This window comes from Mauremys reevesii, linkage group 26 (genome assembly GCF_016161935.1).
Source record: "Mauremys reevesii isolate NIE-2019 linkage group 26, ASM1616193v1, whole genome shotgun sequence".
Taxonomy (NCBI): Eukaryota; Metazoa; Chordata; order Testudines; family Geoemydidae; genus Mauremys; species Mauremys reevesii.
The window spans coordinates 5,103,795-5,121,111 of NC_052648.1; the positions used below are offsets into that span (position 1 = coordinate 5,103,795).

Consider the following 17,317-nt stretch of genomic DNA (forward strand, 5'->3'; position numbering starts at 1 on the left):
CTTACCTCACTGTCCTGCGGGGCTGAGCCCAGATCTCCGCCCCAGGCATTGCGAGCTGGTACGCAGGGTCGCAACGCCACTCAGGTATGGCCAAGCCGCCCCTCTGCCATGATGGGGGGACTGCCAGGGCCAGACACGAATGGCACTGCAATCCCACGCACAAGGTCACGACGCCACTCGGCTCGGGGGCCCTCTCAGACTGGGGACCCCTTTCGGCTGCTCCAGTACACGAGCCAGCTAGATGAACATGAACTCGGGTCCATCTACACAAGCTGCACTCCCACCCTGTGCCCTTGCATGTCAGCGGTTTACATGCTGCCCTGGGGCCAGTGACCGCACAAGGTGCAGAGCAAAGGAGAACCAGACCCAGCAGAGCTCTGCGGAGACCCAGCCTTCCATCCATCCAGACCAGGCTGCACAACTGGAGCTGGAATTGTACTTGATAACAGGGTTTTCTAGCTGGGGTTTGAGAGGAAAACAAAAGTCTCCAGTGTTCAGAGACGGCACCTGGTGCCATGGAGAGATGAGTTGAAGGAGCGGATACAGCAAAAATCAGTCTTTTTTTTTTTATCCAGGGACTTTCTGACCCTGGCGCCTGGTCCATTTGAAGATCAGCACGGCAACCTCTCTCCTATCTGTGTTGCCTCTAGTTTGCCATCTAGCCCCTTTGGGCAGTAAACCATCCTCCTCCCACCGTATCGGCTACACCCGATGTGACTTTGATCATGTCCCCTTAAGGCAAAGCACCATCCATTCTGCAGAGGCTGAGCTCTATGCCCCCAAGCAGCTGTTAGGAGAAGTCACAGCATTCATCCTGCAGCCGCAGCATCGCCAGGAGAAAGTCGATAGTAAGGCTTTAAGAGCTTAGGGAGGTGGATTTTAATGCCTTAATTGAAGGAAAGCGAGCTCTCCCGTTCTGCACAGCAGGAAGAGAGAGGCCGGTCTCACATGAGTCCTGCCGTCTGGGACGCAGCTCTGTGGATTTGTACAGCTGCTATTTCCTCACCTGCTGTGTATTTAATTTCACTTTGCGGGGACTTTTCGCGCGGCAACACAGGGAAATACTGATCCACCTAGGAAATCGTGGCTGGAAAATCCTAAAAATTGGCAAGAAGACTCAGTAGCGCTCGAAATCCACGGGATGGCCAACCCCGAACGTTCAAACCTCATGAGTCCAGCTCCCCAAAATATTGAGATTGGCTTCAAATAACAATGCTGTGGACGTGCCGTTCGTTTGCCTTTTGGGTCTTCAGCCTTCGGGGTTACGCACTAGTCACATTTTCAAGGTTTTCTCCGCAGCCGTGAGGGTTAGAAATTGACTTGCTTTAAAAAAAAAAAAATACAATTCTGATAAAATCACCGAATTCCAGAAGCCGGGCACCAAATACTGCAAAACTCATGTTCAAATCATGAAAACTGGCAACACTGAATATCTTAGCTCCTTGACAGCAAGATGTGCAGCGCGCTGACCGCCAGAGCCCCACTGCCTGGGGCTGAACCACGTAACTTAGTTTTGTGGGGCCCTCCTGATTAGCCCAATTTTTGATCATCCGATCTGGCCCCGATCCCAATTAGATCGGATAAACGGGTGCCACTGGATACCGGGGCCTGTACAGTCATTTACACTTGTCCAGAGACCAGACCACAACCCCTCTGATCTGGTAGCATTTTACAAATCTGTAAATGCCAGATTGACACAGGTATTTGGGCAGCTAAAGATGCAGACAGGAGCTTGGGGGGTTTCCAGAAGTACGTAAGCGAGTGAGGTGCCTACCCTGTTAGGGGGATTTTATACATTCCTGGGTCTTTCACTGCAGAGTTAACCAGGCTCTGACTCCGGTGCTGCCTCTAACCTACACCCAAACCTCTGGCCTGGGTTCCGTGGTACTTTAAACCCGGACTAGTTGGCCGGCCTGGGGGTACAGGCTAGAGCCTGGCTGCTGCCCTCTGGTACCCCACCTCCTTTGCAGCGAGGACACAGGTTAAATCAGTCGAGTGCTGAGCGTCCTCCAGCACCTTCTCACAGTTCCCCTGGGCCATGTTTTCTTTCCCTCTCCCTGCTCCCAAATCTGGCCCCAGATGACATCTGTAGGGGCAAAGCAATGGAGAATCAGGCCTGAGGGTATGTCCACATTTGAGCTGGAAGATGTAAATACCAGCTCCGGTGGACATACCGGAGCTTGTGTTCTAAAAGAGCAGTGGAGCCATGGCGGCGTGAGGGGCTCTCTGCCCTGAGTGCGATCCCACCAGAGACGATAGGAAAGTACTTGGGGCAGCCGGCCCGTTGCATTGCAGTGGCCACGTTGCTGTTTTTAGTGCCTGAGCTTGCTCAGAGCTAGCGCAGGTCTGGCTGCTCCAGCTGCAGGGCAGGCATGCCCCGAGTCCCTTGGGAAGGCTGTTTATCTGTAGTAGCACTGAGACATGGTTACTGGCGATGGATAGACAAGCACAGAGAGGGGCCTGAGTAGGGGCCGCCCCACCCTGCCTTGACAGACAGAGCCAGCAAGGTCTGTGCAGCCTGTGTGAGTGCATGGGAAGGTGGAAAATCCCCACAGCAGGCCCTGGGACGAGAGCCTGCCAGCAAAGCTGACGCAGAAGCAGATGTGCAAGCAGTGGCTTTGGGCTGGGTGATGCGTGCAGTCATTACTCAGCCGAACAGCTCCAGCTGTTGCAGGTGGCACATGGGGAATGCATCTTCGGGCAGGGCTTCTGCCTGAGAGCCCTCCTGGCCATTTGCAGTGCCGAGTGGGCCCCAGAGAAGCCTGCCAGAGTCCCAGAAGAATAATGCAGGGCTAAATTGCGCCGAGACTTCCCATTACAACTTTATTATTGGCTGCAGTTATTGCTGAGAGCCACATGCGACCTGCTGCCGGTGATGGGGCGCAGAAGAAAAACATCCCTTGTTCAATGGGCAATACGAGCCCTCTATAAATCCTATTGCATTTAGAGCAGGGTTCGTTCAGTTACCCGTCTCTCCCCTTCTGCCCTGCACACCTGGCCCCAGGGGCGTGAGGGGCAGACAGGAAGGCCCTTGTTATTATTTATCACCAGTCCAGGCGGGTGTCACTACAGGTGGGTAGGGAGCGGTGCCAGGAGGGGTGAGTTCAGTTCCCACCCCTACAGTGACTCACTGCCTGCCCTAGTGCATCAGGTCCTGCTGCTGCTGGGCCTTTCGACCCATCTTAAAGCAACCCCCCGCCTCTAACCCCCCTTCTCTCTCCCTGCCCAGCTCTTCATGGTGGACAACGGGGCGGACGACTGGAGAATAGCCATGACCTACAAGCGGATCTTTTTCATCAGCCTGGAGCTGATTGTGTGCGCCATCCACCCCATCCCAGGCCAGTACCTCTTCACCTGGACGGCCCGGCTGGCCTTCACCTACACCACCTCGGTGGCCGACGCCGACGTAGACATCATCCTCTCCATCCCCATGTTCCTGCGGCTCTACCTGATCGGGCGCGTCATGCTGCTGCACAGCAAACTCTTCACCGACGCCTCCTCCCGCAGCATCGGCGCCCTCAACAAGATCAACTTCAACACCCGCTTCATCATGAAAACCCTCATGACCATCTGCCCCGGCACCGTGCTGCTGGTCTTCAGCATCTCCTCCTGGATCATTGCCGCCTGGACGGTCCGCGTGTGCGAGAGGTGAGGGCTCCTCGGGCGGAGGGCGGGGCAGGCTCTGCACACGGGCCCTTTGCAGGGGCTTGGGCCCTCCAGGGCACAGCGCTGAAAGGCAGCCTCCCGTGCAGCTGGAGACACGCCGGCCTCCCTTAAATAGACCAGAGCTGGGGACCCCGGCAGATGTGATCCCCCCACCAGTAGAGGGAAAGGGCCCTTTGGTTGGCTGCTGCCAGCTTCAGCCATATGGAACAAGGGTCGCCAGCAGGGAGCGAACCCACAGCCTCTGCATGGGAAAGCCCCCTCCTGCCTGGGCTAACGCCCCAGCTGTAGCTGACTCATAGGCCGCTGGGCACGGCCTGCTCATTGGAGGCCGACAGCCCCACTCTGCTAGCGTGAGCCGAGCGTCTCCTCTCTCTCGTCCCCGAGCGTCTCCGCAGAAGTGGGGAGCAGCGCGGCGTCACCAGCCCTTCCCCTCCGTGGCTCGTTCGCCCGCTCAGCCCAGCCGTCTAGCGGGTGGTCGGCCTCGGGGTCAGCCTGAGCTCTGCCGGGCGGGCGAGACTCTGGCCTTCCGCCGACATGATCCGTTATTCCAACGCATGGAGGTAGCGGCTGTGAAGGGCAGGGGCCTTCCTGAGCGCGTGCTGGGGACGGGGCAGGGCTGGGAGCCGATCCAGAGCCAGTTAAACACGCCCTGTGCTCTTGGCCTACGTTAGCTCTTCCTTTCTTTGCTGTTTCGGAAGTAAAAAGCCGCTGAAGGTGCCTCGCTCCCTCCCCGCGCCCGACTTCAGGCGGAGCGGAGCCCCCTCCCCCCCATGCTTTGCTTTCCACTAAGATGAGCCTCTGAGCCCCAAAGCGGGTTGGAGCCGTCTCCCTGTCCTAGGATTCCTCCCCACCTCCCTGCCTGTCTTCCCCACTCCGCCCCCTTCCCCGCCAGGCCTCTGCCCCCAGCCTGCCAGACGCAAGGGGGCACCTGCTGCACCCTCGGGGCGAGGGCTCCCTCTTTTCCCTACAAACGGGGGGAAGCTCATGCCCAGGCCGAGAGCTCTCAGGGTGACAGTAACCCCCCTCGGCCATCTCAGCACAGCCTCAGTCCATGGAGTCAGTGAACTCAGTGGAGCTGGGATCCTAGAGGCCAAGGCCAGGTTGATTTACACCCGCGGGGGCTCCGATCCCATTGACTCCAGCAGAGCTGGGCCGGTTGATGCCAGCTGAGGATCTGGCCCTTTGCCTCCTCTTTAACTTGGGTGGATCCCATCAAACAGGGGGCAGGTCCCGAGCTCTGGCATTTAAGGGAGCGGGCGCCTCGTGACCGACCGACTGACCGTGTGCTCCTTCAGCTGCACCGGAGCCTTCGGCGCAGGTCGGAAGGGACCCGAACGGTGTGCCTGGGTGTGTGTGTGTGTGCTCTCTCCTCTCCTCTCCTCTCCTCTCCTCTGCACCGGGACTGCTCATTAATCTGCTCTTGTTTTCCCTTTCTAATTGCTATGCTGCTCATAGGGACAAACTGTGAGTCTTCCTTCCTAGAAACCAATAGCCCCAATCCTGCACGGGGAGCTGCCTCCTACTGCCGAGCCTTGCGCCTGCCAAGAATTTAAGATTAGCTGCAGCTGGCGGGGTGGGCGGAGGCGGGGGAGTGGGGGATCCAGTTCGTAGCAAAGGGGCCGTGAACCTTGAAAGCAGGCTGGAGCCATTCCACTTGGAACCTCTGCATTTCATGTTGATGGGGGCAGGTGCCTCCGACATTCTGCCTGCCCCCCCGCTAGGCCGTTCCAGGTGCACCCAGGAATCCAGCCCCACTTCTTCCCTCGACCTCCTCCCTCGGGAAGAGCTTGCCACTGCTTGGCAGGAGCCCTGGGCGACGTTTCCAGGCGTGGATTCCTCATGCTTTGCCGCAGGCTCCCATTCCATCCCTGCCGACCTCGGGCCAGGAGCTGGGCTGTTAACCCTTCAGTGGCAGGAGTCTGCTTTCCTTGCCATGGCCAGGTGGGAGGAGACCCCCTCCGCTGGGGGTGGTCTCACCTCGGCATTCATTATCACCAAGCCTCCACTGCCAGCAGATTGATCCTTCTGTGCATCAGAGTCCCTGGCCTTGGGGCAGGGGGGAGTTTTTCATCACACACCCTGTAGAGCCGTACCCCTAGGATCGGAACTGCAGCATCCCCACAGGGCCAAGATCTGCCCACTGGCTCAGATGGAGCCAAACTCCAGGCACCGGGACCAACAGGGCTCTAAGGGCCGGGGCTGGGCTGCCAGTTCTCATCAGAGCCAGCCGCAAGGGAAGCAGGCGTCTTGCCCAGGTCCCCTCCGCGGGGCTAGCCCCTCTCTGCGGCCTGGTCTACAGTTAAAACGTCGCTCAGGGGTGTGAAAAATGGCATCCCCCTGAGCGCTGACCTCGCCCCTGGTGTAGACGCGGCTGGGTCACTGGACGGATGCTTCCGCTGAATCCGCTAGCGCTGCTTGGGGAGATGGAGTTCCTGCCGCAATGGAAAACCCACTTCTGTCGCTGGAGCGAGCGTCTGCGCTGGGGGTGGGAAACGGCCCACGCCCCTTTCCGGTGCAGGAATCGCTGTGATATGTGCAGCAGGACCAGACGCCTGCACCCTCCCCACTCCGGGGACAGGCAGGTACAAACACAGGGCCTTCTCCAGGGAAGCCATCGCCGTTCCGGACCTTCTGAGGCTGGTATTTCCCCAGCTCCTCTGGGCTTTGCATCGGCTCTGATTTGCGATGGGGATTCTTGGTTGTTGTGTTTGGCTCCAGCCCGGACTGCAAAAATCTAGATGACACCCAGCGTGGAGAAGCCACGTCTATACAACAATCCAGTTCCTTTCTCTAGTGCCTTTCATTGAGGGAGCTCAATGTGCTTTCCAGACGCTCCTGGGTGACTCTTCACAACCCCTCCCTGGGAAGCAAGTGGCGAGCATCATCCCCATTGTACAGATGGGGCAACTGAGGCACAGAACGAGGCAGTGACTTGCCTGAGACCCCACAGGGAGTCAATGGCAGTGCCAGGAATAGAGCCCAGAAGTCCTGGAGGCCAGTCTGCACCAGCCTCTCTGCTGAGCTGCATTTCACTGCTCAGGCAGGTGTGATGAGTTGTCAGAGCTCAGCGGGCAGGATGAGGCTTTTCTCTGAGAAAAGTGAGAGAACCCTGGGTTGGCACTGAGGCCAGGGACCAGAAGACCCACAGACTGAACTCCCTTCTCGCCCCATGGAGGTGAGGCTGATTACCAGCATGGTGCAGCGTAGGGGAGCTCTGCCCTCCAGTCACCCATGCTGTGCCACCTTGGCAGAGGACCCCGGCCCTGAAGGATGCCAGTCTGGCCCCTCTCACCAGCCGCTCAGTTGGATTTAAAATGCTTTTTGCAGGATAAAAGAAACCAACGAGGGGCCAGTGCGAGGTGGAGAATTCCCTCCCTCAGCCCCGTCCCACTGGAGCTGCCCACGCAGGGGGGCCAGCACAGAGACCGCAGGGTAGGGGTGGGGTCAGCGCAGGGTGCTGCCATCAGCTGCAGCAGCTGTGCTCATGGCGGAGGCGAAATGGCTGTTGGTGCCTGGTTATTAGCCTGGTGTCATTTGTCAGTGAGGAGCAGCAGCAGGGAGGTGTGAGCGCCACTCACGCCTTGAGGAGGCGCCCGGCCCCCGGGGTTCCCTTTAGTAAAGTGGGGCTTTGCAGCACTGCTCTACTACCCCGGGCCTCTAAAAAGCAAGTTTGGGACAGCCCTGGAGACCGGAGCAGAGCGGAGCCAGCTTCAGCAGAGAGAGACCCGTCCACGTTGCCCTGCCGCTGCATCTCAGCCCTGACCCAGAGGGGAGTTGTCTCCATGGCTCTTGGGTTCTGGGCCAAGGCAACCAACCAAGTGGCTAATTGATGCCAGTCAGGGCTGCCTGTCCACGGGGAGCTGGACTGAGTCCCAACCATCTTCCACCTGGATGTGTGTCAACCACCACCCAGAAGCTGTTCCTCCTCACTGCTATTCAGCTGGATTTGACCTGGCATCCTAGAGGAAACCTCAAAGCCCTGCCGTGCTGCAAGGTGCACTGAGCCACCCGGCCTCCCTGGCCAAAAGGCCATTAAACCAATCACCAGCGAAATAATGACCCTGCTCTCCTACTGCGTGAACAGCTGCTCCAGGTGATGCTCTCACCAGCAGGGCACTGGGAAAACCGGGGGCACTCACCCCAAAATTTCATTTGGGTGTTTTTCTATCAAACAGACAGAACTGGTTCAACTTGGGTGAAAAATCACCTCGTTCCCACCACTGGGAAATCCTTCTAGTCGTCCTCTCCGTCCTCTGCTCTGTCCCTTCTGTTTCTGTCGTCCTCCTCTTCCCTGTCCCGTTTCACCCCTTTCTCCACCCCCCTGCAGCCTCTGTTTTCGTCTTTCTCCTCCCTCGGGCAATCCCTCTCCAACATCACTAAGTGGAAGATCGAAGTTCAGAAAGGTTCCAAATTCTGCAAAGATGGCATTCTAGAAAATCTGGATGGGCAAGGTTCCGGATTCTGGATTCAAGAGGTTCTAGAAGAGCTGGACCCAATTGGTTCTAGAAGAGCTGGACCCAATTGGTTCTAGAAGAGCTGGATCCAAGGGATTCCAGATTCTGGATCCAAGAGGTTCTAGAAGAGCTGGATCCAAGGGGTTCCAGATTCTGGATTCAAGAGGTTCTAGAAGAGCTCGACCCAATTGGTTCTAGAAGAGCTGGATCCAAGGGATTCCAGATTCTGGATCCAAGAGGTTCTAGAAGAGCTGGATCCAAGGGGTTCCAGATTCTGGAAATAAGATGCAGGTGATTCTCTGGGCAGCTTGTCTCTAAACTATATTTCTCACTAGGGACAGGCTGGCAGCTCTTCGGAAAAGGCCCTGAGGAAGACAGGAGCAAGCACGGCAGAGAATGGAGCAACCTTTTCTCCGTTGAGCCCCACTTGGAGGTTGCTCAGTGTCGAGTTCCACCATGTCAGAGAAGTAGTGTCCCACTCCCCCGCCTCTCCCGGCCCTGCTTGTCAGCTGCCTCTCTTGTAACATTGTGTAAGGTTACCTTGGGCTGCACCAGGGTGCCGAAGGGAAGCTGAATTTAGTGCATTGCATGTAGGACACAGCTTTTCAGTGAGTGAGCAGGGTGGCAGCGCAGTATAGCAGTTAGAGCAGGGGAGTGGGAGCCAGGACGGCTGGATTCTATTTTCAGCTCTGGCCCTGGCCTGCCATATGACCCGGAGGGCAAGTCACTTCCTCTCTCTCTCTCTTTGCCTCAGTTTCTCCCCTTTAAGGCTGCATGCACACTTACAGTGCTGCGTAAATAGTCAATTACTCCACCAACCCTTGTGTGGTTATTATGCACCAAAATATAACGGAGCATTTATCCTACTGACAGATTCCTAACATTCCCCTTGCTCACACCAATAGTGATTGAATCTGAAGATCATCAATACCCCCTGCCTAGCTCCTCACGTCCAGGCTAGATATTAGCGTGATGGGCTCCAGAGACATGTCCACCAATAATTAGAGCTGAGGAAATTAGTGAACAAAAATTCTTGCTCAGATTCTAAAGCAAATTTTGAGCTATGCCCTTTTGGTGTTTGCCTTGCACGGAAGTCTGACCTCTTTGGCTTTACTAGCCTGGATCCTCGTGAAATGGAACATTAGGGCGGAATATTAGCCAAGAGTGAATTCCCAACGAGGGGCTCAGTTCACCATTAATCCATCTCTGTGCAGTCCCGTACCCTGGGGCAGTGGTTTTCAGCCTGTGGTCTGTGCACCCCTGGGGGTCTGCAGACTATGTCTAAGATTTCCAAAGGGGTCTGCCCCTCCCTTTGAAATGTTTTAGGGGGTCGGCCGCAAATGAAAGAAGGTGGAAAATTACTGCCCTAGGGCAAAGGAGGGGCGTACAAGGCTCCCAATACAAGGTGGTAACATTCTGCACCAGTGAACAATTCATTGAACAATTCGCTGGAGATCTGTCAAGGCGGGAAGTGTAGGTCAGTGACACAAGGTGTCTAATCACAGGCCAGAGAGGATACCAGGTGACTCACTGAAGCATTCTCCCTGATCCACAGATGAAATTTACGAACGATGAACACGGGTCAGAATCTCACCCTCTCCCATTGAGTCATAAATGGAAGGGAACAAAAAAAGAAAAAGGTAAAATTTGTTGCATAAATGATTCCTTACAAATCATTCACACGGTGCCAATTTATTACATGGCGCTCAGGCTATGGTTCACAGGCTGCGGCTGTGGTTTCCATAAAGCAAAATGAATCAAGCCACAGGTGGTTCCATTTCTTACTATGTGGATGCAGCAATAAAACCTGGAAAAGAATCAAGACAATCAACAGCAGCTGGAAAGGAAACATTCACTCCTCGTTATTTATAGAATGAAGGAGGGTTTGGCTAAAATGTCTCCGAAGGCCTTTCTCGCAGCTCGGGGTGTTTTTTGCTGCTCAGCATTTCTCCATCTTCAGCAGCGCAAGTCAAACATGCTAAAAGAGTCCCAGGAGCGATCCCTGCAATCAAGAGGAAAATGAGGGCTAGAGGGAAAGTGAAAGGCAGAGATGGAGGAAGATTCTGCACTGGGGCCAGGTTTTCACCTGCTGTGCGTAGTGCAAGGGGCCCCTTAGAAACCGAGTCACATTCAAACCCAGTCAGTGAGCAGGAACTTCTAGAATCCTTTGCCCCACAAGGGTGACCTTCGTCTCTGGGCAGAGGCTCAGCATGAGGCCTGGGCACCACTTAATTCCCATTTGTGCCAAGGGATGTAAGCAGGACTTAAGTGGTACCTAGGCTTTGGCCGATCTCCGGCCAGGCCTGAAATTTTCCCCATAGCAAACGCTGTCATGTAATGCCCTCTCACAATGGCTGCTTCCTCCGGCAGCTGTCGCTAGCGGGGGTCAGCTCAGGAATTATTCTTTTTAAAGAACGTAAGGTCTTAACTTAGCCCCATTCCACTGTCCCCGTTAGCCAGCCGGGGAGAGAGCGGATGGGGTGGGGATGGGGGTGAAGTTAACAGCTCGGTGTCTTCATTCCAGCTTCTCCTGCATCCGTTCATCGATCCAGGCACCTACAGAAGACCAACCTGTTACACCGAGATTATTTTTTTTACCCATAATGCTTCACCACATCATCTCCTTTCCACCAACAGATGAGCAGTATTTTTCCCATAGTGCTTCCCTGCTGCAGGTCCCTTCCCCACTGAGGTTCCAAGCCAAACTTTCAAAGGTTCACTCGACCCTTTCTGCAAAACCCCCTTTTGAGAGCGAATGCATGAGAGGGGGTGGGGCAGGGGCTGGGAAGGCCGGGGCATGTCTGACTGGAGGGATCTGAATGGGGCAGCGGGGGTCTGTCTGAGGAACGCAGCAATCCTAAATTCCAAGTCTCCTGTTGCTTGAATCGGATTTCTGACTGGTTTGGGGCTCTCTCTTTCTCTCTCTCATTCTTGGTCCTTTATTTTTGCTTTGAGTTTTACATTCTCTTCTTTTCTCTCCTTTCCCCTCCCCTGCATGCCTCTGGAGCCCTGCTGCAGAACTTTGACAAGTCTGGCAAGATTTGCAACACTGCTCAGTGCCGGTTATTTTGGATTGGGTTTTTACCACCCCTGCCCGGCCTCTTTTTCCCTTGGGAGCCCTGTGGGTTTTTTTCCTTCATTTTCTGGGTTCACTTTTTTTTCCCGGTGAAATTTGGCTCTCAGGGTTTCTAGGCCGGGCGGACATCTCAGACAGAGCATTTGGTGTTAAGTCATTAGATGCTGGTTTCCAAAGAACACCGCCACTGGAATTGTCTCTCAGTGCTGAGATACAGTTTGGGGGAGTGAGGCGGATCGAGATGGACAGGAGGGAGCCTTCAGAGCCCTGCTGAGGTGGAGAAAGCCACCTTGCCAGTCCCCGGTGCTATTTCTGGTCACTGGCTCCTCTACACGGGATGATTTAGTTGGGGGTTGGTCCTACTTTGAGCAGGAGGTTGGATGGACTCGATGACCCCCTGAGGACCCTTCCAACCCTGAGATTCTATGATTCTACACAAGGCTCAAGTAGCCAAAAATGGGAAGACGTTTATTTCACTACGGATGAAATTCAGCCTGGTGCAGACGCCTGTGTGAGTCCCATGAACCACTTCAGTCCCACTTAAGCCCTTAAAAACAGGGCTTAAGTCATGTCTACGGCTTGTGCTGGCTCTCTGCACAGGAGTGAATTTCACCCCACTGTCCATTCTCACCCCCCACCTCCGCCCACTCCAATTCCAGCTTTGGCAAAAAAAGATGGCGACCCAAAGACATCAGCCCCAGCAAAAGTGACTCAGGGAAGTCAGTTGAGGACTAGTGAGCCAAGGGCAACAGAAATCAGTGGGGGGAGGTTTTCTTGCACCTCCGCTGCAGAGCTTTGACCTGGTGGCTCACAAAACGCTTTATATCTCTAGGTGGTTAGTTTAAACCCAAGCAAATCAGCCGTGGCTTGAAAGTAGCTGTCCTCTCAGGGCTGGCTCGTAGCCTTCGGATACCGAGTGGGTGGCTCTCAGGTGCTGAAGTGAGGAGAAGCCAGAGTTCGGAATCTTTGTCCAAACTTGAACGTGGTTTCTGTTTTCTCCACGTGGGTCTGAAATGTTTGGTTTTGCGCTGTCTTTATGCTTCCTGCTGGGAAGCAAAGAGCGCCGGTCCTGCCAGCAATGGCCACTTCTTGTGACGTTTCCTTCCAGAAGCAAGAATCTCAGGCAATTATGTACAAGAACATGTTCTCCTGAGACCTCAGGTACCCAGATACCACAGTGACGGGTGACCTGATTACAAACTTAACTAGGTAGATCTACCCAATTCTGTAGCTTCAACTGGTTTGTGTGGATTGGCTGACTCAGTATCTGACCCTTTTAATTGGCTAGAGTTTGAGGACTCCTGGGTTCTATTCCCGGCTTTGCCATCAACTCACTCTTTGATCCGGGCTTCCCCACCTGTGTGCCTCAATTTCCCCACCTGTAAAACAGGGGATGTTGCCTACCTGCTGGGGCTGTTGTGAGGGGAAATTAATTTCACGTGCTTTGAGATCCTCGGAGAAAAGATGCAGAAAGGCTGAATTATTATTAATTGATCCCTCAAGGTCCTTGGGAGACTTAATTCTCTACTGAACTTTGCAGAGGGCACAGGTAATACGCGAAGCACTTTCCTTCACCTTCATATACCACCTTTCAGATGTTTTGCTCTCCCCCCTCTGCAGATTTCTGTTGTCCCTGGTTCAGACCCATCCGCAAAATGTCACGGCTAAACCGCTAAGAGGTTGGATCAGGTGCGAGTTTCTCCCCCGTCTGCGAATGCTGGAATAGAATGTCCCCTATGACAGAGGCATGTGGTTGGCCAGCTGTGTCATACACGTGCCTGGCATCTCACTGACATGCCACATCTGTGTTCTGCACACGTTGTCAGGTTGATTTCTAACACACCCGGCTTCCCCCCTCCTCCCTCACACCTCGATGGATTGTTCCACTGTGCAGTCACTGTGTAGATCTCTTGTTCCCAACGTGATCCCCACATGGTCATGGGCGAGGGGTGGGGGTGGGTCTGTAAACTGATGCTCTGAGTTGCCATTTATCTTCATCCAACGAGTCAGCCACCCCCGGGTGCTGCAGTGCGGGCTGGCTGAGCGAACACGGCTGGTCACTCTCTTGGTGGCGATGTGTGAGCAGTAGCCTCTGGCAAACTCCCCTGCAAGATAAAAGGGCAGGTTCCAGGAGTGATTTTGGCCTCGCGATGTTAAATTGCAGAGAGGGGCCTCTCTCCCCTGCAAACGAAGAGGGGAGAGAGGCCCTTCCCCATCTGCTGTGCTTATGGGGGAATTCACCCCTAGATGCAAGGCTAAGGCCTTGATCTTACCTGAGCATTTCGGAGATTGAGACCACGGCCCCTTTATACTTGTCTGGGCATCTAAAGGGGCATAAATGTAGTTGAATTCAGTGGTTCTCAAAGTCGGGCCGCCGCTTGTTCAGGCAAAGCCCCTGGTGGGCCAGGCCGGTTTACCTGCCCCATCTGCAGGTTCGCTGCTCCAGGCCAATGGGGGCTGTGGGAAGGGTGCCCACCCCCACCCCCACCCGGTCTCCCGGTACGCTCCCCTTGTGTCAGGGGTTGGGGCGTCACCTTCCCCGGCAGATCATTCCCCTGCACAGGAGCATTCTCCACTGGCCTTTGCCAGCCGCTTTCATCCCACTGTGTGCTGCTGACATAGCCACTGGGGAGTCCGGCCCCCGGGATCCGCACCCTTCACAAGCCTGCGATTCCCTTGCCCGTCCCCAGGAGCAGGGAAAAGTCCTTAGGTCACCCTAGTCCTTAGATCAGTCCAGCACCAAAGGCAGTGGCAGGCTAGACAACAGCAGGATGCTGTTGGAGAAGCTCCTGGCTTTTCTCTGTCCAGGAGCAGGACACATGCCGAGAGAGGCAAGCAGCGGGGAGGAGCGATGCAGAGCTCAGTGTTAGTGTCCTGTGAGGATTCTCTGGGCAGCTAGGTCAGCTGCCCAGACCACTAGCAGCTAGTTCACACCCCGATCCCATGCAGGTGCCAGGGCCAGGCAGGAAAACCCTGTATATCTCCAGGCAACGTCCCCGGCTCGCCTTTCCCGGTGGAGGTTTCTTGGCAAAACCCCTCCCCCTTGACGTGATGTGATGGCTGCAGATGTTTCTCTTTTCAAAGAGGCTCCGGGTTTTTAAACAGATTCCATCTTCCCTCAGCTGAGACCTCTGAAATCTGACAGCGCACGCAGCTCTGAGACCAGGGGAGGGGGCCCCCGCAGCCCCGGGTGGAATTTTGAACCCCATTCACAGGCTTGAAGCAGGAGATTCCGATGCAAAGCCCTGATTCACTAGCACTGCGATGTCCAGCAGTCACCATGTAACTGCGTGGAAAGAGAGGCAAGGCCGAATGGCCAAGGCAGTGGGCTGGGAGCCAGGAGGCCGGTGTTCTGTCGCCAATTTCATCTGGACAAGTCACTGAGGGTGAAATTAACCTCTGGGCAGAGAGGCCGGCACAGGAGGAATCACCACCAGAAGAGTCACTGTGCTGACCCGCTGCCCAGGAGTAAATTACCTCTCCGTGCCTCAGTTTCCTTGTCCAACGTGGGGCTCCTGACACACTCCCGTCCCACAGGGTTGGGGAGGATGGATTTGTGAAACACTTCGGCAAAGGCTGTAGGCTGGGCTATGTAAAGGCATCAGGTGCCTGTATCTCATGGACTGCCCACAGCTTGATGGACATACCCCTCCTCAGCTCCACTGGGAAACCCCCACCAGCCTGGAGTCTGGGCAGTGCAAGAACTATAAATCTCAGCAGGTGGGGATTATGAGCCGGGCTCCGCTCCCATGTGCACTACTTTTACATCACTAGCTTTATTCTTATAAACAGTGTTTGTAATGGTCGTGCCTAAGGACCAGCTAGGAGGAGGAGCCCTGTTACGTTAGGCGCTGCACAGAGCCAAAGCAGTGGCCAGCCCCTGCCCTGAGGGAGCTGCCAGTCCAAATAAGGAGTTGCAGTGTTGTCGCAGAGCAGAGATTCTGGCCTGGTATTTTGCAGTCAGACAGAAGCCCTCTTGGCCTGATGCAGAGCCCTGTGACAGCCCCAAGCTGTGGCCCGTGTTGGATTAAGATCTGATGAGCGACTCTGAAATGCTCGTGTTGGGGTGTGCGTTGGCACTGGTGCCGGGGGAGGGAGGGACCGGATAACCCTTGACCTGTGTTTTATTGCCCCTCGGCAGGTATCACGACAAACAGGAAGTGACCAGCAATTTCCTGGGAGCGATGTGGTTAATTTCAATCACGTTTCTCTCCATCGGCTACGGCGACATGGTGCCGCACACCTATTGCGGGAAAGGGGTGTGCCTGCTCACTGGAATCATGGTAAGCCCAAGGGGGCCTGGGGAGGGCTGTTGGCCAGGGGGCATCCCGGCGGCATAGAGAGAGCTGAGTCGAAAACCAGCTCTGCAGACATAGAGGCCATATTTCTGCTTTTCTAACCACCCCTGCTTGGAGTTTGAACCTGCAACCTACAGCACGAAAAAAAGCATATATCTCTGTGGCTTGAGCTAAACAGGTGACTCCCTCAGCTGGCAGCTGTAGTAGGCTCTTATCCTCTTAGAAAGACAAGCCACTAGAAAGAGATGAAGAGACATGTTCTCCTAGTGAGGGTGAAATACCCTATTGCTCACTCCCTGCTGCCATGAACAGTGCAGGCTCCCATGGCATCTTCCCGGGGTCCCTGCAAACTTTTTGGGTTTCAGCGTGATCACCACCCGGTGCCCCTATGAAAAATCTAGCTGGGTGCTGACACCTCTTCTCCTCAGCTCTAGCTCCCTTGAAGGCAGACGTCTGTCTCCCACTGGTCCTAGCAGCCTCTCTCCTGGTAGCCCGAGTTCTGCTTTCCCTTACCCGCGCCCCTTCTTATTTCGGTCCCAGGGCGCCGGGTGTACGGCCCTGGTTGTTGCTGTGGTGGCCCGGAAGCTGGAACTCACCAAAGCTGAAAAGCACGTGCACAATTTTATGATGGACACACAGTTAACGAAGCGGGTAAGAAATCTCTCCCGCTCCCCACGCCTGTTCCTTCCCCCACTGCCCCCATCTCCCTCCACCCCGCAAACCCCAGCCATCACGTTTGTGGGGGGGTGGGAATTCAGCCCTGGGAAACACAGGATTCTGGGATTCCCGGGGTGGGGCTGAAGGGAGTTTTATGTGGCATCTAGGCTTTGTGTTAACCTCCCTGCCCAGGGTGAATTTCCCCCTGCAAGTTGGCTCAAAACATGATCAATGCCCAATCTACCGTATTTATTCCTGTTTCCCCCAGGTGAAAAATGCTGCTGCCAACGTACTCAGGGAAACTTGGCTCATCTACAAATACACCAAGCTGGTGAAGAAGATTGACCATGCCAAAGTTCGGAAACACCAGCGTAAGTTCCTCCAAGCCATCCATCAGTAAGTCCAACACCTTTTCCTGCTTCATATTTGGTACCCTCCGGAGTTTCCAGGCCGTGAGGTTGCGGGAGTGAAGGGGATGGGAGGACACGGACTGGGACAGGAGTGAAAACGAGCCGATTACCATTTTTAACATTCCAAAATGGGGATGAAAAAGGTTGACGTTTTGAAGGTTTTTTTTTTAAATTGTGTTGAGAAAACGAGAACAAAATTATTGTGGTTTCAAATTTCATCAACATTTCAAATTTTGCCCCCAAAAAATTCTGTCAAAATTCCAAGACTTTCCCATGAAATGTGGTCAAAATTTTTGACCCAAGAGAAAACACAGTACAATGTTTGCCATTGCTTTAGTTCCATTTTTCAACCCACTTTGCAGGAAGTTGAAATTTTCAAATTTCAGCAAAAAAATCTTGTCCAGCTTTTGAATTTTGATGGAAAATTTAATCTCAATTTTGAGGAAAAAATGGGGACAAATATGGCTGAAATTTCAATTTTGTCGAATTTTCAGCAATTGACAGATTCCTACAAATTGCCTTTTTTCCCTCCTGTTTTTCCAACCGACTGGCTGAAACTTTTCAAATTTTGAGATTTTTTACCAAAAAAAGGGAGAAAAAAAATTCTAAACATTGTCCACCAATTTTTTTTCTTGGTTTTCCGTCAGCTCCGTTTAAAACGACCCCAGTCGCCAAACGTAGGATCTCAGTTTTTCACCATAAAAATCTCTCGCTCCCTCCTGACTCCAGGGGAATTCAGCTTAGAATATTTCCCCA

At 54.4% G+C, this 17,317-nt stretch overlaps 1 protein-coding gene and 1 long non-coding RNA gene across 7 annotated transcripts in view; one reads left to right on the forward strand and one right to left on the reverse strand.

The window, feature by feature from the left end:
* KCNN1 (potassium calcium-activated channel subfamily N member 1) overlaps positions 1 to 17,317 on the forward strand; it is a 74,925-nt gene that overhangs the window by 49,992 nt on the left and 7,616 nt on the right. For 5 of the 6 annotated variants that reach the window (XM_039516087.1, XM_039516082.1, XM_039516083.1 and 2 more), the window contains 4 exons: positions 3,230 to 3,648; positions 15,338 to 15,479; positions 16,035 to 16,145; positions 16,420 to 16,547. In XM_039516087.1, coding sequence (XP_039372021.1) covers positions 3,230 to 3,648; positions 15,338 to 15,479; positions 16,035 to 16,145; positions 16,420 to 16,547 — 800 coding nt within the window. The remainder of the gene's footprint in view (positions 1 to 3,229; positions 3,649 to 15,337; positions 15,480 to 16,034; positions 16,146 to 16,419; positions 16,548 to 17,317) is intronic. The other variant, XM_039516086.1, reaches the window with a different exon arrangement.
* LOC120391872 lies at positions 865 to 8,047 on the reverse strand. The gene is made up of 2 exons (XR_005591509.1): positions 7,874 to 8,047; positions 865 to 1,323 (listed from the first exon to the last, which is right to left on the reverse strand). It is a non-coding gene; the product is annotated as an uncharacterized LOC120391872 (long non-coding RNA).